Source organism: Cornus florida, unplaced genomic scaffold, assembly GCF_030987335.1.
Source record: "Cornus florida cultivar Cherokee Brave unplaced genomic scaffold, ASM3098733v1 CherokeeBrave_3.0.0_Hap2_Chr08, whole genome shotgun sequence".
Lineage (NCBI taxonomy): Eukaryota > Viridiplantae > Streptophyta > Magnoliopsida > Cornales > Cornaceae > Cornus > Cornus florida.
Window position 1 is genome coordinate 48,844,642 of NW_026775578.1, and position 26,677 is coordinate 48,871,318.

Genomic DNA, 26,677 nt, shown 5'->3' on the forward strand with positions numbered 1-26,677 from the left:
CATAATACTTTATAACACAAATATAATACTTTAATTAACTAATATTGCTTAATTAAACATAATCAACAAATAAAATTAATTATAATAATACATGCACAATTAGATGAATAAATTTACTATTTTAACATACACAATTAATTTACATGCACCATTAAATGAACTTAATATAACAATGTAGCATGCACAATAATAGGTAAAGGAATCCACACATAATTGAATTTAAATACACTAAACTCTTTAATTAATTACGGGGTATTACATCCTCTAACATTGTGTTGCATGTGAATTGTGAGCTTAATGAAGGATTAATGACTTGTTTTGATCTATTGTGCTATCCCCATGTGGTCTAGACAATATATGCTTTATTGTTTAGATATATTGTGCTCTTCACATGATGTTTAGACAATACTTGCTTGATTTGTCATCCTTGCCAATTGAATCAACCTAATGCACACACACCATTATCATATTGCAACACATCCATTACCCTCAATTGATCACTTGTTAGTAGTATAGAAAAGTATTGCTTGGTGGTGATCTCTACACCCCAAGACCTCTCTCTCTCTTGTTTACCTCATATTATTTTATTTAGTTGAATTCAATTTAGCTTAATCAACCAACCAACCAATTGTGTGATCACTCGACCTACTAACCCTAATTACCATAGTTTCACAATTCGATACACCATCAAATCCCTTGGGACGATCCCTACTCGCCCTATCTATATTTTATATAGAGAAAGGTAGTAGTGGCTTTCTATAAATGTAAAACTTGGCCACCTCCTAAATTCACACACAACTTTCAAGCTTTGTTGGTTGTGGCGACTCCATCAAGGAAACCAATAACATGAAACATGCTAGACAGTATAAGTATGAAATGCATCCAATGTGGAAAATACAGGCATTGGGCATGTATGAGATAGCATGAAACACAAGAGATGGTGTGTGAAATGTGTGATGCAAATCTGTAAAGTTCGATCGATCACAAAAATGTGAGATCGATGCAAGTTCGATCGATCGAGAATAAGTGAGATCGATCTATTATAGATCGATCGGAGAAAAAGTTCGATTGAGCGAACTGTGAGGTGAAACTCGAAAAGTCACAGATCTGTGATGTGGATGGCACGAGGCCTTCACAAACATTGTCGTGGGCCCATCTACACAACAAAGCATCAACATTGGTCACTTGATTCGGCCCGTGACCCTTGAAATCAAATCAAAAACATATAAAACCATATATACATATATATATATATATATATATATATATATATATATTCAAAGAGATTTGAAGCTTCATCAATGGTGATATGCATCATCAAAACAACATAGATCTAACATTTAAAGCATGGATTCCTCAAATCGAAGCTTGAAACATAAGAGGGGTTTGGATCTCACCTATAAACCGAGAGGGAAGTTGAGATGCGAATGAGATCTACGATGGAAGAGAGAGAGGATCAACGCTTGGGATGGTCGCTGGAGTCTTGCCGGAGATGGAGAAGATGGATTGTGCAGCGGCGAAGGGAACGAGGGTTTGAGAAGGTGTAGATCGATCTTTGAATCAATCTACAAACCCTTGACTTTTTATTTTTTAAAAAACCTTCCCGAACCAGTTTGATCGATCGAACTGAAACTTCAGATCGATCGAACTTAGATCGATCTTTCTTCTAAAATTTTTGAGTTTTTTTAAAAAATTTTGAAAAATTAAAAATTGAAAATGTTTTTTTGTTTTTTGGAAAATAATTAAAAAAAATCAAAAATGAAAATTGAAAAATTAAAAATTAAAAATTGAAAATATTTTTGAATTTTTGGAAAAATAAAAGAAAATAAAATAAAAGAGAATAAAATCCATTTTTTTTTTTTTAAGTTTAAAATTTAAAAGTTAAAACAGAGTCAAAGCAATGAATTCCAGAATTGAGATCGATCTGAACTAAATGTTCGATCGATCTGACAGAGAGCAAAAATATTCCTAGGTTTTTGGGTTCAAAATTTGTTCTAAGTGTTGGACACTGCAGATCGATCGAAGAACTTCAGATCGATCTAGGAAAGTCTTCGATCGATGGGACAGAGAGCTGAAATATGCAGGTTTTTCTCGATCGATGGGACAGAAGGTGATTTGGATGCAGGTTTGATGCTGGTGAGAAGTTCGATCGATCGAACTTATGCAAAATGCTCAATTTCAACATAAAAGTGCATGCAATCCTAATCACAGTTCCTAGCAATGCATATGAACCTAAACCAAATATCTAGATTTCATAAGAAATAAAATTTAAAATAGAAATGAGGAAGGAATAGGGTTTTGACACCTTACGAAATGCCTTGCTAGTCTTTAACGTCTCTAGCAAGACGTTGGGCTCTTTTAGCCCGGATCAAACATATTATAATGCATCCCCTCCTTGACGGGGTAATAGATGCTTTGAACTCCACCCAATAGATGCTTTGGTCACAATGATCTTTGGGCTTCCATGCCCTTTCAAAACAAGATTTTGAAATAACTTTCTTAGAATTCAGGGTTGAAGATAAACTTTTTGGAATGTTGGTTTTGCACAAAGACTCTATTCCTTCATATTCAAGGTCATGATATTTCTTTACAACATTCACTTTTTCATGCTTGTCAAATGAATTGAGGGTCGGATTGAAGATATTCAACTTCACCTTCATGTGGCCAAATGAGATCTTTATTATCCCCGTCCTACAATTAATGTTGGCATTCGCGGTTGCCAAGAAAGGACGGCCAAGGTTAACGGGAATTTGGTTCTTAGGATTCGGGACCGGTTCCATGTCAATGACAACGAAATCAACGGGGAAGAAGAATTTATCAATCTTAATTAATACGTCCTCAATGATACCCCTAGGCTTTTTGATGGATCGATCGGCAAGTTGCAAAACCACTGACGTCGGTTTCAAGTCTCCTAAGCCTAATTTGACATATACCGAGTATGGAAGAAGATTAACACTTGCTCCTAAGTTAAGAAGATCCCGATTAATGATATGATCTCCAATCATGCATAAAGTGGTAGGTGAACCGGGGTCCTTAAACTTCGGAAGAGTGTTATGCTACAAAATTGAGCTTACTTGCTCGGTTAAGACCACTTTCCTAGGTGCTTGGCTTTTGTTCTTCCTCTTTTGGGTGCATAAGTCTTTCAGAAGCTTAGCATAAGTCAGAATTTGCTTGATTGCATCCAAAAGTGGAAGATTGACTTTCACTTGCCTAAACACATTCATAATTTCATTTGTTTTGGTCTTTTGCTTGTTAATTGAAATTGATCTTTTTAAGGCATCCGGGAATGGAGCTCTTGGCTCAAAAACCTTTTCAGACATTTTCTTTTAAGTCTCTTCAACACAAGAAGTTTTGAAATCATGTTGCAAATTTTTCTTTTCAAAATCACTTTTCAAATCACTTTTCAAGATATTCTTATTTGAAAGATCATGCATATGCAATGAAGGATGAATAGGATGTGAAACGGGACGGGTGTCAATTTGTGGCTGCACCGGTTCACTTTCTTCATTGGACATACCCACTTGGTTGTCCACAGTCTTCCCATTTCTCAAGGTAGTCACCGCATTGACATGCTCTATTGTGTGACCTTCCGATGAGGAATGAGTCTCCACAACACATTGTTGCTTTTGTGGGGCATTTAAAGGCATTTTTCCTTTCTCTTTAGCATTTAAAGTACTAGTTATTTGCCCTACTTGGGTTTCTAGCTTAGCAATGGATTGAGAATGAGAATGAAGCAATTGAGTGTTCGCCTCTAGAGTGCCTAGAGCGGTTAAAACTTTCTCTTTAAAAGCGGGACTCCTAGCATATCCGTGAGAATATGATGGTTGATTAGGAAAATGAGAATTAGCAAATTGATTTCCTTGTGATTGAAATGGTCTATATCCTTGGGAACCCTGGCTTTGCATCGGAGGTGGAACATATTTCCCTTGGAAACCACCTTGGGGAGGGTTTGAGCCTTCCCCTTGGTTTCTCCAAGAGAAATTCAGGTGATTCCTCCAACTAGGATTATAATGATTGCCATAAGGATTGTTCCCTTGATAACAAAAGTTACATTGACTTGTTCATGATGCTCATTTTGCACATGTCCATGAGGACAATTGGAAGTAGAATGTAAAACACTTGAACAAGTCATACACATCTCATTGGATGCATGATGGGAATGGTTAGGGACGGAAGATACTTGATTTGCCGAGTTTTGGTTGATTAGGAATTGATCAAACCTTTGAGATAAGGATTTCATCTCGGCAGCTATTTCATTGGAATATTCAACTTGATGTAAGCCAACACTCTTCCTTCTACTTGAATTCCTACCATTCTTGGAAGACAAAGTTCGATGCAAGGAATTTTCACTCATGCTCTCATAAAGACGTCACACGTCATCCTCATGCCTATCAATGTAAGAGCCACCCATGGAAGCATTAACCATACCCTTATAATTGTCCGATAAGCTTTCGAAGAAATATTAAACTAATTACCATTTGGGCATGTCATGATGTGGACACTTCTGAAGCAATTCATTGAATCTTTCCCATACCTCATGGAACATTTCCCCATCCCCGTGTGAAAACTCTCGAATTTAGGTTCTCATGGCATTAGTCTTAGAAACCGGATAGTACTTCTTCAAGAACTCTTGTTGCATTTCTGCCCAGGAAGTTATTGAAAAAGGTCTAAGATTGTTAAACCAATATTTTCCCTTGTCTTTAAGGGTGAATGGAAAAAGTTTAAGCCTTAACACCTCTTCCGGCATGTCCGTGTATCTCACGGTGGAACATACTTTAAGAAACTCATCCAAATGCTTGTAAGGTTCTTCACTTGGAAGTTCATGATAGTTAGGAAGCATTTGAATGGTTTGTGGTTTGATCTCATAGTGGTGTGCTCTAAATGGTGGCAATTGAATGCATGTGGGTGCATTGTATTTATTAGGCACATAGTGGTCTCTGAAAGCAAGGGGAGGATTAACAATTGGATGTGCAACATGGGCACCTTGATTGCCTTGAATGATGGGAGGTGGTGGAGCATAGATTGGGCTTGGCATTCCCAATGGAACTTGGCCTTGTTGTTGTGGAGGGTGAATGAATGGTCTCGGCTTACCTAATGGTACTTACATGTTATCATGATGCACATTGGGGTAGAAGATACCTTGTTGGTCTATGTGACCAAGGTCCTCCACATGGTCTTTATTATGTCCTTCCATTGATGAAATGGATTGACTAGAACTTCTTCTTCCCCTAGGGTTTCGAACAACGGATTCAAGATGAAAATTTAGAGGAACAAGAGTAGGTTTCAATGATCTACGACCATGCATGCACAACGAAACACAACAAGTAATAAGCAATGAACAAACACTTTACCTTCGCAACAAATCAATCAACAAACTTTCTCCACATACAATGATCCCATACTCCCATACTATCAACAATATGCAAAGAAAAGTAAATTACCTCCACGTAGGCTCACAATTTATCTAAGAATTAAAATACAAGCCTTCACGTGGGGCGACGATTTAACTAGAGATTGAGTTAAAAAAAGGTCTCACAAAGGGTCCTTTAGCACTTCAATTCAATTCAATTCAATTCAATTTTAGCCTTGCAAATTTTTTAGATTTCAGCTTTTTCCTTGCTTTTGCTTAGCTCCTTGCTTGAAATGCTCCTTTGTTCACCTTCTAACTCAATGCACTTAGTCAAACAAGAACCAACACAATAAGTAACCAAAATAAAATGAAAACAAAGTAAAGACATGATCAAAAGAGTACTAATTCCTAATTAATTCCACAATTACGACGTTGCCTTCAATCAATCCCCGGCAACGGCCCCAAAAACTTGGTGTTTACTTCGAGTGTCGCACCACAAAATCCAAAGTTTGTGCACCAAAAGATAATGGTGTAGGGCTATGATGAATGTGGTCAAGTTCTACATTTAGAAATTGCCACTACTACCTTTCACTAAAAATATAGTTAGGGCAAGTAGGGATCGTCCCAAGGGATTAGTGGGTCGTATTAGGTTGTGGAATCGATATTAGAGTTAGTAGGTCGAGTGATCAAAAGATTGGTTGGTGGTTGAATTACACTAAGATGCAATTTAAACTAAAATAGGCAATTAAATATAATGGAGAGAAAATAAGAGAGAGATCTTGGGGTTTAGAGATCACCACTAAGCATAACTTTTCTACACCCTTAATGAATGATTAATGAGGGGGAAAACATGTATTGCAACATAGTGTGTGTGTGTGTGTGATTGTTTCAACAAGTATGGATGACAAATTAAGCATATATTGTCTAAGTAACATGGTGGATAGCACAATATATCAAGCTAAGCCATTAATCATTTCTTTAAGCTCACAATCCAAACACATCACAAGGTTAGAGATATGTGCTACTTGCTTTCATAAGTATGGAATATCAAATAATAAGCATAGATTGTCCTCCCATTTAACATCTAAACTACAACTACACTACAATTAAGCTAATGGCATGAAATTAAACTAATTAAACTAAGGGAGAGGCACAATCCATCAAGAAATGAGTATGAACCATCAAATAAACCACAAGAGCATTCCATTAAACACTATGTCTTAACAATCTCTAGATCTATAGCATTAATACACATAGACATGCATCAATAACACAAGAAATAGAGGTAAACACATGAACATCTATTTTAGCATACATAGACATATGGATATAATGAAATGATCAATTGGAAGTATTAAACTACACAAATCATTGAATAAATAAGATCTATATATATATAAGTGTCAAAACATGTATCACTATACAAATCCCCTCAAAAATACATAAATCAAGATGTAAAAAGCATGCTTAGGGTCAACTCTAGCCCCAAGAGGATGTCTAGCCACTCATGGATGGTGTCCTCCAACCCTCAAAGGCTAACTCCATAGTAGAAATTGCTCATCTTCTTGGTTAATGGAAGAACTCCAAACTTGTGTCTCTAGCCTCCTCCTTTATTTTCTTCTTCACTAAGAATATGGAAATTGTGTCTCTATCTACTCTCAAGTATATATCTTCTCAAAAAGTGGCTCATATTCCTTATATAGGTAGGTTAAATATCACCCCAAATGAGTTGGGCTCGTACACCAATATTCCTTTCAATGATTGGATATGAGACAACTTTTAATGAGCTGAAAATTGGATTTTCTCGGGCTTTGGGAAGTTCAATCGATTGAACTTGTGGTGAGATCTATCGAACATGGCTGAGATCTATTGAATTTAAGCTGGATCGATACTCTATGGCGGCGCCTTTTTGGATAAAAATAAATCTGAGATATTTTGAAGATATTTTTGGAAAAAAGACAAATGTGGTAGGTAAGGTGGTACAAGTGGATGAGATGGAATCTTTTCGATCGATCGGAATAAAGTTGGATCGATCGAACTTTGTGGGATCTTTGGATAAGGACAAAAGAGCTGGATCCATCTTGAAATGCTGAGATCGATGAACTTTCGATCGATCGAATATTTTCTGAGATCGATCGAACTTGCTTAATTTCCACCACTTACTTTCTTTTGCTTCCACTTTGCTCCTTTTTTTTTTTTTTATTCATCTCAAGATTGCTTCAATTATACTCTTATTTAGCTAAGTTAACTTATTTTGAGGATAAGTACCTGAAAATGGAAATAATACAAAATCAATCTAAAGCGGGAAAATAAAATAGATAAAGGTTCTAGAATACCTAAGCTTAAAGGGTTTCATTGCGCACTTTTCAGCGCTCATTAATTTTTGTAAAGAAATTTCTCTATATATTTTTGCTAACTGTGTATTATCTTTTTTTTATAAAAAAAAAAAGATTTTTTGCCACAATTATCAAATAAATGTACAATAAATCATATGGAATGAAAACTTCATATCCTTTTATAATTACAAATATATATATATATATATATATATATATATATATATATATTTCCAATTAAATTTTAATATAGTTATCAGTTTGTATTAAATATATACTTAAAAAATTAAATTAAAGATACTTATTCATTATATATATATAAAATATACATTTAAATTTTTTACTTTTGAATTTGCAATAAATTTGAACATATATATATATAATTCTTTATTTAGCAACAAATGGGCATTCAGTCTTTATTGGGGAAAAAAATAAACAAATGGGTGTTCAATCATATATCTACCATCATCATACTATTCAAATCACAATAAAACTACATTTCTCTATCAAATCTAACCGTTATGATCAAAATATTAAAAATAACAATAGTTTATAAAGTGCAAAAAAGAAATATATATATATATAATATGCCTACAGTATCACACCCCCATGTACCAAATGTCCATTTTCTGCATTTCATAAAATGATGCAATTTTAAATAATATGTAAAATGTAAATATAAGGGCAATCTAGTTAAATTATCACTTAAATGTGTGAGGAGGGACTTATTTGTACCAAATTAAAACTTTTAGAAATATTTTTTTGTACATCAGGGGTGTAATATGCACTACATGTAAGCATACTATAGGAAGAAATAGCATGAATTGACTTGTTACAAAATATCCCCCCGTTAAATGTGAGATATGCATGATCTTAAAAATTTGACAAACTAAATGGCTATTTTTTTGGTGGAACCAAATGCAAGAGTGGCCTAGAATGCCCCACACATCCCTCCTTTGAAGATGAAAGAATCAATTTCGATATTTTGATCTAGATCAAGACATGTTTTGATCTTGAGTACTCTCTCACAATTTCGATAGAACTTTGTTTTTGAAAGTTATTTTTGTTGACATATTGAGATGATACTTGAGTGTAGTTCTATAAATTGTAGAAAAACTATTGAAATTTAAAAAAAAAAAAAAAAAAAAAAAAAAAAAAAAAAAAAAAAAAAAAAACAGAGCTCGTTTTTGGCAATTTAAGTACCAACTAACAATATTCTAATGGAGTACTATCTTAGGTTTATGTTCTAGGGACCTATCAATCATGTTTTGATGATACGATGAGAAATTAAATATATCTAAAAATTCCAAATATGTGTCCAAAATATATATTCTTAATGAGTGACCAACAACTTTGCAAAACTCAACCATAATGCTAAGTTGCAATTCTTCAATATCTCCATTTTTCTTACTTAAAAAACTCAATAATTCGTTTTATTATGATGAAATTAAAAACTCAATAGTGGGCCAGCCAGACAAATAGCAGTAAATTGTAGAAAAGCTATTGAAAGTTTTGTGAGAAAAAAAAAAAAAAAAAACGTAAAAGAAAAGAAAGTAAAAAGGTTATGGAAGTTTCAGTTGTTCTCCTATAAATTATACAACTAAACTGCTAAATAGATAAAAATTGTAAATGGACCACTTATTCCTATAAAAATTGTAGAACTTCAGGAAATAACGAAGAACATGAATGGGATGCCAATAACTTTAAACAATATGTCTAAAGTTATTGCAAATGAACCACTTATTTATTTATTTATATTTATATTTATTATTATTATTGTATCATTCTATGCACACAGATGTGAAGTTAATAATAAATTAATAATTGATTACCAGCTTGGGTTAATGGACTAATATGTCTAGTTGGGTTGGGTTGCGGCTAATGGACTAATATTGTAGTTGGGTTGGGTTGTGTTTGCCTAATTTCATATTAAGGTCTAAAAATCAGGTGAATGTTGTCTTGGTCCATTACACAAATTCAACATAGAGAACTTGGACTCTTCAAATGGACTAAAAATAAAACTAGATTTGTTTTCTACGATAAGCATGAAGAGGACTCTTATTGACTGAGTCAAAGTTGATGCAATATTCTCTTCGATGAAAATGTAGTGAATTTACTCTCTGTGATTTGATTAGCCTTAGATTGTTGTGTGGTGTGGAATGCTTGGTGTAATTTAATGAATTATTCGCAAAATAAAATAAAAAAAAACTTTCATGTTTGATAAACTTTAAAGCCTTCCTCTTTTGTTTGCTTGCATGACTTTGAATACAGAATTACCACTTATTATAATATGTTATTATATAATATATAATATAATATAAAGTGTCATAGTTACTACTTGTTCATAATATTAATGAAAGTTCACCGACTTTTAAGTCTTTCTCTTTTGTTTACCCATGCACAATGGCCACCTATTATAATATGTTATTATATAATATAATATAAAATGCCATAATTGCTCCATGTTCATATTCATGTATTAATCAAAGTTGACACCTTAAAGTCTCCCTCTTTTGTTTGCTTGAATGACTTTTGAATGCAGAATGGCTAACTATTATAATATGTTATTATATAATATAAAGTGCCATAATTGTTCTTAAATAAAATTTTATGTGTTCTTTGTTTTAGTTGCTTTGCGTTACGATAATTGGCTTGACTGTTCTATTATTGTTTCGTGTCGATTGATGAATTATTTTTGATCCTTTCCTTTCTCCTTCCCATTATTAATTTGTGTGTTATGTCTAAAAGAAATGGTTTCGACTTTGAGACGATTTTAATTTACAGAAAAAAAAAAAAAAAAATTCCATGTTCATATTCAGGTGACTCACTTTTAAGCCTTCCTAATTTGTTTGCTTGCATGACTTTGATTTTTCAGAAGACTACTTTAAATGCACCCATCTCATACCCAAATGCCCAATTCACATAAAGGACTAAATATGAAATCTAAAAAAGAATAGTGGTACATATGAAAACAAAGACATGAAAAGTACTCTTGTTAAAATTTCCAACTCCCTTCCCCGACCTCCATTCCTCGTCTCCTCTTTGTCCTCTTTTTCTCGAGGAAATTTCTATAATCTTTTCAAATTTCTCACTTTTCTACTCTTGATCGACCTATAGTTTTAATTTAAGGGATTATTAGTTTAACTTTTCTTTAGGTTTTAGGGTGTGTGCTCAAGCACGCCCCTATCATTTTCTTTCTTCAAATTTGTTGAGCAAGTTTTATAAAAATGATAAATATTTTACCTTTTTCTTAGTATGAAAAGACAATAATAATCTTATTTATTACTATATAATGTACTATTATTGTTACATATTAGTTTTGGTGTCAAAAAATGTCCCAGAAAATTGTGTGAGGAGGGCAAAAATGAGTTTTTTTTTTTTTTTTTTTTTTTTTTTTTTTTGTAATTAGAGGAGGACATTAATTATTCAAAGGAATATAATTTAAAAAAATGAAAAATTACTGGCATATAATAATAGAAAAAAGAAGAAAAAAAAAAAGGTCATTCGACCCATAGACCACCATTGTTTAGTGAAAACCAACTATAATTACTGAAAGGCTAATCTAGACGGACCTATAAAAATTGTAGGAGAACTTCAGGAAAATAACGAAGAACATGAATGGGATGCCAATAACTTTAAACAAGATGTCAAAAGTTATTGCAAATGGACCACTTATTTGTTTATTTATATGCACACAGAAGACAGAAGTGAAGGTAATAATAAATTAATAATTGATTACCAGCTTGGGCTAATGGACTAATTTGTCCAGCTGGGTTGGGTTGTTGCTCATGGACTAATATTGGGTTGGGTTTGACTAATTTTGTATAAAGGCCTAAAATTCAGGTGAATGTTGTCTTGGTCCATTAGACAAATACAATATAGAGAAATTCGACACAAAGTGAATTTTGTGCTGGACTCTACAAATGTTGTGTACTTCAATAAGGCTCAGAATTGTATAATACAGTCACACACCATAAAAAAAGATGGATTTAATATTGCGGGAAAGCACGGTAGAATTAATTCGTTTAAGATATCAGATTAGACTTATTAGTGAACAAATTGTCGCTCTGGATTATGTGGCTCTCAGTTGACGATTGTCTTAAAACATTTCTTCACCGGCACTCCACTTGTCTTAATTAGAAAATGAAATAACTATTCTTCCTTTTACTATATGCATGTCCTCATTTTGTTTGGATGTAAATTATTTTTTCATGTGCTCATTTTGTTTGGATTTTTTGGATGTAAAATATTTTTTAAAAAATAATTTTTGATGCTTGGTTGTCGTAAAATATTTAAGAAGAAAAAATAATATTAAAACTTAATAAAAATAATTTATTCATTAATTTTCATAAAGTTATCTTTACACCCATTTTTCAATGGATTCGACCTACACCTTTATCAAATATTGAAAAAATAAAAATAAAATAATATTTTATCTAAACAAAAAAAAATCTTTTTTGAAAAAAATATTTTTCGTCACAGAACCTCAGTGGCACTCATGAAAAGGACTAAAAGTGAAATTAGATTTGTTTTCTAGGTAAGCATGAAAAGGATTCTTATTGACCGAGTCAAAGATGCAATTTTTTCTTTGATGAAAATGTAGTGAATTTGCTCTCCTCTAAAATATGATCCTGTGATTTGATTTGTCAGACTATTGTGTGGTGTGAAATGCTTGGTGTAATTTATCGCACAAAAAAGTTATAAAAAACTTCCTTGTTCATATTCATATTAATCAAAATTGACTGACTTTTAAGTCTTCCTCTCTACTTGCATGCATGACTTTGATTATAATATGTTATTATATAATATAAAGTGCCATAATTGCCCTTAAATAAAATTATGTTTACATTTTGATTTTTTTCATAATTGTTTACATTTTGATTTGTTATATGCTAACTTAAAAATTTCGTGTTCAACACAATTTAAACAAATATATAAACACACGATGGTCCAATTTAAATTAGTTTGATTTTTCAGGAGCCCAAAATCAGAAATTAAAAGTTCCATTATGTTTAAAATAACCGGACATGTTACATGCTTGCAGGGGCACATTATTAAAATTTTATAAACAAAAGTCATTTTTGAGTGGTGGAGAAACAAATTTAGAGGAGATCAAATTAATATACTCTGAAAGATTTTTCTATGTCTAATTTACTAAAATATCAAATAATGTCAGTGAAATTAACATCACAAATACGTGCATCAATAATTGAAGTTCTAAAATCTTTAATGAATGGCTCCATTTTTTTTTTTTTTTTTTCATAATTGGTTTGTGTATAAATAAAAATAAATATTTACAGGCGCACAAAGGGTATACCCTCAAAACTTTACTGCGAAAAACAAAATAGTAGAGGACACCCTTTCCCAGTAAATAAAACGATAAGAAAATAAAATAACATAAAAGAAAAAGAAATTATTGAGACATTATATAAATCAAGAACCTAGCTCAAACAAAGTTTTCCTAGCTACATCTGTAGTTGAGCTAGAGCTGTGACCATGTAGCCTTCGGTTTCTCTCTTGCCAAATGCTCCAAAAGCCAGCAACAAGCAAAGTTTTAATCAATTTACTGGTCTGTAATAAGAACCATGTCAGCAATTCTTCAACTGACAAAATGGAATTGAAATCCACATTCCAACCAAGTGCATCTTTCAACCAGCCCCAGAATTTCATAGCAAATGGGCATTGAACAAAAATATGATCTCTAGGATCAATTTGCTGTAAACAAGTAGAACATCTAGGCGCCAGCTGCACCTTCCTTTTCTGCAGATTGAACATTGTGGGCAATCTTTCATGGAATAAAAACACTCCATGAATTGACCATCTAGGCCTGGTTTTTCCCCAACAGATAGTGGACCACATAACCTCTGGATAATGTGTTCTACATCCCTTCCAAGCTCTTTTGAAAGTAAAATCACCTCCATCCCACAACAACTTATCTGGTCTGAGATGTATAGACAAAGTTTGCAAATATTCTTTAATTGGCGTGAAAATGTCAGCTTGAAGTAGACCAAAATTCCAACCTCCTTCAATAATTAGACTAGATAATGGGGAAGACCAAGTAAAACCCAATCTTCTAACCAATCCATGCCTAAACTTCTGTAGCAGTGTTTCTCCTTCACACCATGGATCTGTCAAAACCTTGAATTTTTGCCCAGTGCCAATAGAAAATTGAACATTATTCAACATTATTTCTCTAACACCAATCAGATTTTTCCAAATATTTGAATGAGAGGCCTTTGTAACTACATTCCAGTATGTGGATCTAGAACATATCTGTTTTGAAACTAAGAGACCCATAGTCTGTCTTTACTCAATAGAAATCCCAAGCTAAGACACAATGAGCAGCAACCTGCAGGTCCTTCAACCTTCTAATAGCTAACCCACCTTCAGCTTTTGATCAACACATCATATTCCAGCTAAGAAGATGCATTTTTTTTCAGATTCTCCCTACTTTTTTTTTTTTTTTTTTCCTAAATCAGATTCTCCCGACTTCCCCATATAAAATCTCTACATAACTTCTGAATTTGATTGATGACCGCAACTGGAAGAAGAAATACACTACACCAGTACAAACAAATTGGTGTAATAACAGATTTTATCAGTTCAATCTTGCCTGCAATTGAAATCAATTTTGTACTCCATTCAGTAAGCTTCTTAGTAACTTTATCTATAAGAGCAGAGCAATGGGACCTTTTCAAACCAGAAGAGCATAGAGGAACCCCCAAATATTTTAAAGGAAGAGACTCCTCTTTGCACTGTAGCAGATTCAGAATTGCATTTTTCCTAGTAACACATTTGGAGAAAATCACACTACTCTTTTGGTAATTAATGTGGTGACCTGAAGCATCACCAAATTTTTGAAAGACCTCTTGAAGAATTCAAGCATTAGAGATTGAAGCTTTACAGGTTATCAACAAATCATCTGCAAAAAATGTGTGACAACATAATGAATTTGCTTTCTGGGTAGTTCTGGTTAAGGTAAGCTTTACAGGCTCCATTTGAATGCGCACTACTTGCATCAATAATTGAAGTTCTTAAACCGAGTCAAAGTTGATGCAAATTCTCTTTAATGGTCCGCTGAATTGATTTGTCCTCACAGATGTTTCAAAATAAACATCATGCGTTCTTTGTTTTAGTTACTTTATGTGATTATAATTGGTTTGATTGTTGTGTGGTGACTTCGTGTCAATTGATGAATCATTTTTGGTCCTTTCCCTTCTCCTTCCTATTATTAATTTATATGTTTTGTCTGAAAGAAATGACTTGGTCTTTTAGATGACTTTAAATTATAGAAAGAAAAAAACTTCCATCTTCATATTCAGACTAATCAATGGTGACTTACTTTTAAGTCTTCCTGATTTGGTTGCTGCTTCCATGACTTTGATTTTTCAAAAGATTATTTTAAATGCAGCCATCTCATACGCAAATGCCCAACTCAAAATAATGACTAAATATGAAATCTATGAGGAAAAACAAAAAAATTAGTGGTACAAATGAAAACACCGACATTGAAAGGACTCGTTTTAAATTTTCCAACTCCCTTCATACTAATCAATGGTGACTTACTTTTAAGTCTTCCTAATTTGGTTGCTTGCTTGCATGACTTTGATTTTTCAAAAGATTATTTTAAATGTACCCATCTCATACGCAAATGCCCAACTCAAAATAATGACTAAATATGAAATCTATGAGGAAAAAAAAAATTTAGTGGTACAAATGAAAACACCGACATTGAAAGGACTCTCTTTAAATTTTCCAACTCCCTTCCCCAATCTCCATCCCTCGTCTCCTTTTTGTCCTCTTTTTCTCGAGGAAATTTCTATCATCTTTTCAAATTTCCCACTTTCTTACTCTTCACCGACTTTTAGTTTTAATTTAAGGGTAAATTAGATTTAGCAAATTACATCGTTCAACGTTTATTAGTTTAACTTTTCTTTAGGTTTTAGCGCGTGTGCTCAACAACGCCCCTATCATTTTCTTTTCGCAAATCTGTTGAGCAAGTTTTATAAAATGATAAATATTTTATGTTTTCCTAGTATGGAAAGACAATAATAATCTTATTTATTGCTATATAATGACCTATTATTATTAGATTTTATTTTATAATTGGCGAATTTTGGTGTCAAAACCTGTCCGATCGAGTTGTAATTTTGTTTTATTTTGAGTCTCGATGTTGGAAGCGGAACAACAAGTGCAACCAATATTTGACTTGGTTTTCAACTATTTTTAGGTCATCCTAACATCTATAAAATTTCTATTTTATTCCTAAATTATAGATGGCTTTTTGAAACTTAGTTTACTGTAATTTTGAGAAATCCTTTGAGAGTGCAAGGATTGAAATTTGGTGGATCCGAGATATTAGTACACAATCCAGTTGATCCGACTTTAAATTACAACCACTGATGGATTATCGGTATAATAGAATAGAATAGAAAACAACTTCCATGTTCACATTCATACTAATCAATGATAACTCACTTTTAAGTCTTCCAAATTTGTTTGCTTGCATGACTTTGATTTTTCAGAATCATTTGAATGCACCTATCTCATACGTAAATGACCAACTCTCATGAAGGACTAAATAAGAAATCTATGATACACGTTAGGGGAAAAAAAATAGTGGTACACATGAAAACAGAAACATGAAAAGGACTATTTTTAAAATTTCCAACTCCCTCCCCCAATCTCCATCCTTCGTCTCCTTTTTGACCTGTTTTTCTCGAGAAATTTTTTATCATCTTTTCAATTTTTCCCCTTTCCTACTTATGACCGACTTTTAGTTTTAATTTAAGGGTAAATTAGATTGGACAAGACTTGCTACTCACCAGTGAGTAAATCATCCCTACCCGCTGCTGATATGATTCAATCGCAAATATACAAATAGTTTGTAATTACAAAATCTTAAAAGTGATAAATAAGGAAATTGGAAAAGAATACACAAATAGTTTGTAATTACAAAATTTGAAAAGTAATAAACAATGAAATCAGAGAGAGTGACTGAATTTATTCCAAAAAAAGTTATTTTCTTTCCTGATTTTATAATTATAGTTTATTTGTGCATTTCTGATTGTACAACATTAGTGATTAGTGGGAAAAAAATCTACTTTAGTTGCTCTCTCACTGGACTATGTACAACAACATGTGTAAATTAACGTCTTTGTGCATTTGCGTATGGCTCAGAGAGAGAGATAGAGAGAGATTTGAATGTATTGATTAATTAATTTGAAGATGGTTGCAATTAAAGTAGTCCTCTGAAACATCAAAAGTCATGCAATCAATTAGCAAAAGAAAATGACTTGCAATTAAAAGTCAGTCAACAGTAATAATGGCCAGTAGGAGAGATGAAGAAATAGAGGATTGATTTTTCTATGTTTAATTTACTAAAATATCAAATAATGTCAGTGTAATTAATATCACAAATACGTGCATCAATAATTGAAGTTCCAAAATCTTTAATGAACGGCTCCATTTGAATGCTACCTACATCAATAATTGAAGTTTTTAATGACCAAGTCAAAATTGATGCAACTTTCTCTTTAATAGTTATGTGATTTGATTTGTCTTCACAAGTTTCTGTTGTCCAAACCACGGTCTAAGTATACTATATACTATAGTATTATTTATTTAAATATTATGTAAAATATAATGTTTATATATATATAATGAATGATTATAAAATAATAATTTATATATATGATTACTTATAATATATAGTTTAATATAATCAAATAAAACTATAAAATAAAGGAACCTGATTAAAAGTCGAGGCTATAATTTTATTCTATGTCCTTAAGATAGATTCACCCCGCTATGGTGCTAACGGACTAGTAGCGTCTATCTCACAGGATACAACGACTTATTTTCTTTCGGTAGTAGCACTGCAAACCAAAGGAATAGGCGAACTGGCTCAATGTAGTACTCTCTGACTCAAACTTGGACTCGGAGTGATTGACTAAGGCTCGAACTCAAATACTAAAGTTCGAACCCACAGACTAAAGAAAGAAAGAGGAAGAAGAAAAATTCAAAAGAAGAGAAGACTTCTCTGAATTTTGGTGTGATTTGCAAATGATCCAAAGGGGGGTATTTATAGGTAGTAAGGTGCCTTTTCGGGTGGGTGCAACCATGGATTATGATGGTTCGGAAAAAGGTGTAACCCTTTGAAACAACTAAAAAGTGATTTTTTTTAAAAAAAAAATTAAAAGGTGTAACCCTTTAGAAAAACTAAAATATAGTTTTTTAATTTAAAAGGTGTAACCTTTTAGAAAAACTAAAAAGTAGTTTTTTAATTCAAAAAACCAACCACCCAAAAAATCCACCCATTTTTGAAACCCATTTAAATAAGCCCAGCCCAAAAATAGGCCCAATCCAAAATTCCATTTAATAAAAGGAATAATCCGGACTTTATAATTAGGCCCAAGCCCAAGCCCAAGCCCAAGCCCAAGCCCAAGCCCAAATCCAAGCCCAAGCTTGACTTATTTAAACTTCAATTGGTTTCAACATTTTTTCCATTTAGGCTTTTCAAACACCTCACTTTGGATCTCATTTCTCATTCACCCGGAAACGGATTTGAGAAAGTAAATATACCACGTTCATCTCATTGCGAAGAGGAACGCGCTGGTCTATAGATCCGCAAAAAATTCTTAGCAAAATCTATTCAATTCTCATCCAGAGTTTATATTTTTTAATGCCTCCGTTTCCAACAATCCCCTACATGAATGGAAATTTGCGCACATTACAAATGAAGAAGATACAGACACTAGAGAGAGTACTATTAGAAAGTAACTGCATCGGGACGGGATAGGTAGTTTTTGGCCTTGAACCTTCCCTAGTGTATTACTATCGGATTTACTGGCTAACTAGTGAACATGATGTCTTGAACTATTCAGCCGTTGATGTAAACCAAGACAATAGTAAACACACAATTCCTTCCCACACAAAGTCGGTTCTCATGGTTGTGTTCATATGGCCCTGAACAACTCCTGGTATTTCATGAGCGCTCTAGAAAACTTAGCCTTACAAGTTCTTATAGAAGCGGCCCCACTTCACACTCATATAGGTGACTTCTTATTAAGAGTATCCTATTATACCCCACTTGAAATTTTCAAGGTATAAAAGTCATTAAAAGCATAGCTTATCCTACTTATCGCTGTAGGTAGCACTGTTTTATCATAAAAATGGGTAGAAGATTAAATCTTTCCAGTGTTTCTGGTGAGCCATTCAGAATTTCTGTTGTCCCTTTGAACCTAGATCTTGGGATCTCCAGTCAACTAGGTTGGGTTTCCATTAAGATGACTCGTTAGTTTTCGGCTTTAATCCCATTCCCCTCGATGAACTATACACTTACTCTCTTGTCAAACCTTTTGAAAACGGATCCACTAAATAATCTTTTGACCTTATATAATCTTTGAGATTGTCACACTTGAGAGCAATTGTCTAACGGTATTATGTCTTCGACGTATATGTCGAGACTTACTGTTATACATATTACTTTGTGCCCTTCCAATTACTGATTGACTATTGCAATGTATACATATAACGGGCACAGGTTTAGGCCAATTTGGAATATCTTCTAAGAAATTACGAAGCCACTCAGCTTCTTCACCAGCTTTATCCAAAGCAATAAATTCAGATTCCATAGTGGATCTGGCAATACAAGTTTGTTTTGAAGATTTCCAAGATATGGCACCTCCTCCAATAGTAAAGACATAGCCACTTGTGCATTTAAAATCCTTCGTATCTGATATCCAATTAGCATCACTGTATCCTTCAAGTACTGCTGAATATCTAGAATAATGTAATCTATAACTTATGGTATATCTTAACCTGATTATTGCAGTCCAATGGTTCTTTCCTGGATTACTTGTATATCTACTGAATCTATTAACTGAGTATGCTATGTCTGGTCATGTGCAATTCATCAAATACATTAGGCTACCTATAATTCGAGAATACTCAAGTTGTGATATTCTAGGACCAGTATTTTTTGATAAATGAAGATTTACATCAAAATGAGTCTTTACTAGATTACGGTCTTCTTTATTAAACTTTTCTAATATTTTCTCACGATAATAAAATTGAGATAATACTAGACCATCTGATGTTCTAGAAATCTTGATTCCTAGAATGACTTCAACTTTGCCTAAATTTTTTATATCGAAATTTTTGGTCAATATCTTTTTAGTAGTTTTGATTATAACATCATTACTACCCATTATTAGCATATCATCCACATATAGGCACACAATGACATATCCAATTTGAGTGTTTTTCACATAAACACATTTATCATACTCATTAATTTTAAAACCATTTGACAACATCACTTGGTCAAATTTTTCATGCCATTATTTAGGTGCTTGTTTTAATCCATATAAGGATTTTACAAGTTTGCACACCTTCTTTTCTTTTCCTAGAACTCTAAAACCTTCAGGTTGTTCCATATAGATTTCCTCCTCTAATTCACCATTCAAGAATGCAGTCTTAACATCCATTTGATGTAATTCTAAATTTTGCAATGTTGCAATAGCTAGTAACAGTCTAATAGATGTTATTCTTGTGACTGGTGAATATGTATCAAAATAATCCAAGCCTTCCTTTTGCTTGTATCCCTTAGCAACAAGCCGGGCTTTATATTTATCAATTGAACCATCAGGCTTCATCTTCCTCTTAAAAATCCACTTATACCCTAAAGGTTTAGTCCTAGGAGGAAGATCCACCAGCTCCCAAGTATGATTTTGCATGATGGATTCAATTTCACTATTTATGGCTTCTTTCCATAAAGGAGCTTCAGGAGAAGACATAGCTTCCTTATAACTTTGTGGCTCATTCTCTAATATATATGTCAGAAAATCAGGACCAAATGACTTAGACGTTCTAGCTCTTTTATTACGTCTAGGTTCTTCCTTATTTTCATCATCTATAGACTCTTGGTCTATATTCTCTTGTATATTATTATTAACAATATCATGATTTCTTTTAAGAGGATTTTTACATGGAAATATATCCTCAAAGAAATAAGCATTCCTTGACTCAATAATTGTATTGACATGAATATTAGGAATGTCTGATTTATGCACAAGGAAATGATATGCACTACTATTCTATGCATAGCCTATGAAAATACCATCAAAAGTTTTTGGTTCTATCTTAACTTTCTTAGGAGTAGGAACCGCAACCTTAGCTAGACACCCCCACACTTTTAAGAATTTATAGGAAGGTTTTTGACCTTTCCATAGTTCATAAGGTGTCACATTTGTTTTCTTTTGAGGTATTTTGTTGAGAACATAATTAGCAGAAAGCAAAGTTTCCCCCCTCAAATTCTGGGTTAAACCAGAACTTATCAACATAACATTTATCATTTCTTTTAAGGTACGATTTTTGAGTTCAGCAACACCGTTTTGTTGAGGTGAATAAGGAGCGGTAGTTTGGTGAATAATACCATGTTCTGAGCAAATGTCAGTGAATGGTGCTTCGTATTCACCACCTCTGTCACTTCTAAACACCTTTATCTTTTTGCTAAGTTGATTTTCAACCTCATTCTTGTAATGTTTAAACATTTCCAAAGCTTCATCTTTACTTCTTAACAAGTATACATAACAGTATCTTGTGCAATCATCAATAAAAGTAATAAAATACTTTTTCCCACCTCTAGTTGGCACAGATTTAAAGTCACAGATATCACTGTGAATTAATGCTAGAAGTTCAGTACTTCGCTCTATAGAGTGAAATGAGGTTCTAGTTAATTTTGCTTCTACACATGTTTGACATTTTTTATTTAAATCAATACTAAATTTAGGTATAAAATCCATGTTAATTAATCTACGAATCGTATCATAATTAACATGTCCTAACCTACCATGCCACACATCAGATGACTCAATCATATAAGCAGAAGAAACATTATCTTTATTATTATTATTAATAGCTTTGGGTACAACAGTCATTACATTGAACTTGAAAAGTCCATTACTTAGATACCCTTTGCCCACATACACCCCATTCTTAGTCAGCACAAACTTGTCAAATACAAAGACCAGCTTAAACCCATTCTTGCTCAGAAGTGACCCAGAGACCAAGTTCTTCCTGATGTCTAGTATATGCAACACATTATTAAGAGTGAGCTCTTTCCTTGAGGTCATTAGTAGCTTGATCTTTCCTTGTCCTTCAACCTTTGCAGTAGAAGAGTTCCCCATATAGAATTGTTCTTCATTATCTATAGCTTCATAGGTAGTAAACATCCTCTTTTCAGAGCAAACATGACGAGTAGCTCTTGTGTCCACCCACCATTCTCTACTGTTGCTCACCAGGTTGATTTCAGAAACCACAGCTGAAAGATTTAGCTCTGACACATTTTCTATTAACTTATCTTCCGCCGCAATATGCATCTCAGTGGTCTTTTTCTTGGGGTTGTGTTGTGCTTTGCGGCTATGACAGTCTTTAGCTTGGTGTCCTAGCTTGCCGTCTATGAAGTACTTCCCAGTGAATCTCTTGTAATTTCCTTGGCTGGGAACTTCGCCAGAGTACTTCCTCTTCTTATTCTTCTGTCCAGCTTCCACTACGTTTGCCTTTGACACCATTGAAGAATTCCCGACTTTCTTTTCAGATGTACGGTTATCTTCTTCAATTCTCAGTCTGACAATCAGGTCTTCAAGCCCCATTTCCTTGCGCTTATGCTTCAAGTAATTTTTAAAATCTTTCCAAGTAGGTGGCAGCTTTTCAATGATTGAAGCTACTTGAAAGGATTCACTCAATGTCATCTTCTCAGTATATATCTCATGTAGGATCAGCTGGAGCTCCTGCACTTGGCTCATGATTGTCTTGGAGTCCTTCATTTTGAAGTCCAGAAATCGTCCGACCATGAACTTCTTCAAGCCAGAATCCTCTGTTTTATACTTCTTGTCTAATGACTCCCAGAGCTCTTTAGCAGTATTCATTGGACTGTACACATTATACAAAGTGTTGTCCAATCCATTGAGGATGTAGTTCTTGCATAGAAAGTCTCCATGCTTCCATGTATCAACAGCTCCTAGCTTGGTAATGTCAGTCTCACTCTCATCTAGCACTGGGGTAGTCTCAGTTAGATACTTGCTTAGATTCAGAGTTGTAAGGTAGAACATCATTTTCTGTTGCCACCTTTTAAACTCCGCCCCATTGAATTTTTCGGGCTTCTCCCCATGACTGACGGGAACATTAGGCATAGTAATACTCATACTTGCCATTTGTCTGATATATATTAAATATACAGACCACAGTCAAAATTACAGAAATAAAACAATAACAATATTTAAATAATTAAACTATAGTATAAACCGAATATGTCTTAAGATTGTTGTTCAAACCACGGTCTAAGTATACTATGTACTATAGTACTATTTATTTAAATATTATGTAAAATATAATGTTTATATATATATATATATATATATATATAATGAATGATTATAAAATAATATATATATATATATATATATATATATATATATATATATAATTACTTATAATATATAGTTTAATATAATCAAATAAAACTATAAAATAAGGGAATCTGATTAAAAGTCGAGGTTAGAATTTTATTCTATGTCCTTAAGACAGATTCGCCCCGCTATGGTGCTAACGGACTCGTGGCGTCTATCTCCCAGGATACAACGACTTATTTTCTTTCGGTAGTAGCACTGCAAATCAAAGGAATAGGTGAACCGGCTCGATGTAGTACTCTTTGACTCAAACTTGGACTCGGAGTGACTGACTAAGGCTCGAACCAAAATACTAAGGTTCAAACCCATAGACTAAAGAGAGAAAGAGGAAGAAGAAAAATTCAGAAGAAGAGAAGAATTCTCTGAATTTTGGTGTGATTTGCAAATGATCCAAATGGGGGTATTTATAGGTAGCAAGGTGCCTTTTTGGGTGGGTGCAACCATCAGTTATGATGGTTCGAAAAAAGGTGTAACCTTTTGAAAAAACTAAAAAAGTGGTTTTTTTTTTTTAAAATTAAAAGGTGTAACCTTTTAGAAAAACTAAAATATGGTTTTTTTTTTAATTTAAAAAGTGTAACCTTTTAGAAAAACTAAAAAGTAGTTTTTTTAATTCAAAAAAACCAACCACCCAAAAAACCCACCCATTTGTGAAACCCATTTAAATAAGCCCAGCCCAAAAATCGGCCCAATCCAAAATTCCATTTAATAAAAGGAATAATCCAGACTTTATAATTAGGCCCAAGCCCAAATCCAAGCCCAAGTTTGACTTATTTAAACTTCAATTGATTTCAACATTTTTTCCATTTAGGCTTTTCAAACACCTCACTTTGGATCTAATTTCTCATTCACCCAGAAACGGATTTGAGAAAGTAAATATACCACGTTCATCTCCTTGCGAAGAAGAACGCGTTGGTCTATAGATCCGCAAAAAATTCTTAGCGGAATCTATTCCAATTCTCATCCAAAGTTTATATTTTTTAATGACTCCGTTTCCAATAGTTTCAACATAAACATCATGAGTTCTTTGTTTTTGTTGCTTTATATGATTATAATTGGCATGGCTGTTGTGTGGTTGTTTCATGTCAATTGATGAATCCTTTCCGATCCTTTCCTTTCTCCTTCTCATTATTAATTTATGTGTTCTGTCTAAAAGGAATGACTTCGACTTTGAGACTGTCTAAAGGAAATGACTTTGACTTTGAGACGACTATAAATTACAAAAAAAAAAAAAACTTCCGTGTTCATGTTCATATTATACTAATCAATGGTGACTCACTTTTAAGTCTTCCTGATTTGTTTGCTTACATGACTTGCTTTTTCAAAAGACTACTTTAAATGCACCCATCTCATACGCAAATGCCCAACTCACATAAACGACTAGAGGGAAAATAAATAAATAAATAAATAAAATAGTGGTACACAAGAAAACATAAACATGAAAATGACTCTTTTTAAATTTTCCAACTCCCTTCCCCGATCTCCATCCGTCGTCTCCTTTTTGCCCTCTTTTTTCCAAGGAGATTTCTATCATCTTTTCAAAATTTTCACTTTCCTACTCTTCATCGACTTTTAGTTTTAATTTAAGGGTAAATTAGATTTGACAAATTCCATCATTCAACGTTTGTTAGTTTAACTTCTCTTTAGGTTTTAGCGCGTGTGCTCAATAACGCCCCTATCATTTTCTGTCAGTAAATCTATTGAGCAAGTTTTATAAAATGATAAATATTTTACGTTTTCCTAGTATGAAAAGACAATAATAATCTTATTTATTGCTATATAATGTACTATTATTGTTAGATTTTATTTTATAATTGATGAATTTTAGTGTCTAACCTGTCCGACCGAGTTGTAATTTTTGTTTTATTTTGAGTTTGAATGTCGGAAGAGGAACAATAAGTGCAACCAATATGAGTTTAACTTTGATTCGTATAAGAATATCATGTTCCAGAAGGTATGTTGGTGAGAATACTTTATTTTTTATCATTGATGAGTTTTTGAGTTTTGACACTTAGAAAATTTTCATAGTTGTATTTTTACTAAAGTGCACTACCCTTTATAAGCATGCTAGCAAGTAGGAGAGACCAAGAAACAAGCATGCCAGCAAGTTCGGTCGAAAGCAAGAGATGCATGAATTTATTTTTTATTTTTTCAATTATAATTATTATTGTTGTGCATGAATTTATTTTTATTTTTTCAATTATAATTATTATTGTTATTGTTGTGGCTGCAACTGAAAGAAGACTTTTGAAAAACAAAAGTCAAGCGAAAGAAGACAAATTAAAATTCAGTGCCCCTCGTTCCTATACGGCTCGGTCCCAGCGCTTGACTGTGGTGTGGTTTGATGGTGTCAATTGATGAACCATATTCAGTGCTTTCCCTTCTCCTTCCACCAACTAGGCCCACTATTAATTAAGTCATCCCCATTCTGTCTCAAAGAAAAATGGCTTCCATTTTGAGGCGACTTTAATTACAGCCACTGAATAGAAAAATGGCTTCTATGTTCATGACAATTCATACTATTCAATGTTGACTGACTCTAAAGTCTTCATTTTTGATTACTTGCATGACTTTAATTTTTCAGAAGATTACTTTAAATGCCGCCATCTTATGCCCCACTTTCATGGAAAGGACTCCTCTAAATTTATCATCTTTTGCTTGTAATTTATCTTCTTCTGCTTGACTTTGATTTTTAAGAGGACTACCAGTTGGAGGCTGCCAGAATATATATATATACACAATAATAATTAGGGAGAGGATATTAACATCCACTTTTTCCAATTGCATTTCACATACGGTTCACAAAAAGATCCTTTAACTCGTTAATATATCGTTCCTTATTTTATAATGTTATAACTAAATATACAATTTTAACCTTATTTTACTTTCTTTACTTCCTTTACTATGTATTTATTTATTTATTTTTCCTGGACTCTACTTTTTTTTTTTTTTTCTTTTTCAGAAGGTCCTCTTAATTTATTATATATAGATCATTTTATTTTTGATAGTCAAAAGAGATAAGTTATTTAATATTATTATTTATATATATATATATATATATATATATATATATATTACAATCTATCATTTATTCAACAAAATTAAATATTTTTTAGGTATTTTTTTAGAGAGGTAACCATTTTTATTTTTTTTATTTTTTTTTATTTTATATAATTATTTATAGATTCAGCCAAAAGAAATAATTTATTCAATAGAATTAACTTCTCTTTTTGTCTAATCAAAAGACATAATTTATTCAATAAAGATATTTTATTTTAAACTTCTTTATTTTCGTACTTTTTTTTTTTTTTTTTTTTTGGTCGTCTTGTCAAAAGAGGCAATTTATTCAACATAATATTTTTATTATTTTGGATACTTTTTTTTTATCGGGGTAAAAAAAATTTATTCTTGTCAAAATAAACTTAAAATATTAAAGATTAGAGATTAAGAGAGCAAATATGAAAGGGATTGTTGCACTTAAAAAAAAAAAAAAGAAAGTATTATTTAACTTTTTTTTTTTT

At 32.8% G+C, this 26,677-nt stretch overlaps 1 protein-coding gene and 1 non-coding gene across 2 annotated transcripts; one reads left to right on the plus strand and one right to left on the minus strand.

The window, feature by feature from the left end:
* The first annotated feature begins 4,484 nt into the window (after positions 1-4,484).
* LOC132272176 (small nucleolar RNA R71) lies at positions 4,485-4,591 on the plus strand. Its single transcript, XR_009469979.1, has one exon. It is a non-coding gene; the product is annotated as a small nucleolar RNA R71 (small nucleolar RNA).
* Positions 4,592-13,119: 8,528 nt separating this feature from the next.
* LOC132270195 (uncharacterized) lies at positions 13,120-13,983 on the minus strand. Its single transcript, XM_059771392.1, has one exon. It carries the CDS (start codon positions 13,981-13,983, stop codon positions 13,120-13,122), a length of 864 nt encoding a protein of 287 aa, XP_059627375.1.
* Positions 13,984-26,677: the final 12,694 nt, after the last annotated feature.

What these genes read in the sequence shown, in the direction of transcription:
- LOC132270195 (XM_059771392.1), bottom strand. Translation starts at nt 13,983, where the DNA reads ATGGGTCTCTTAGTTTCAAAACAGATATGTTCTAGATCCACATACTGG.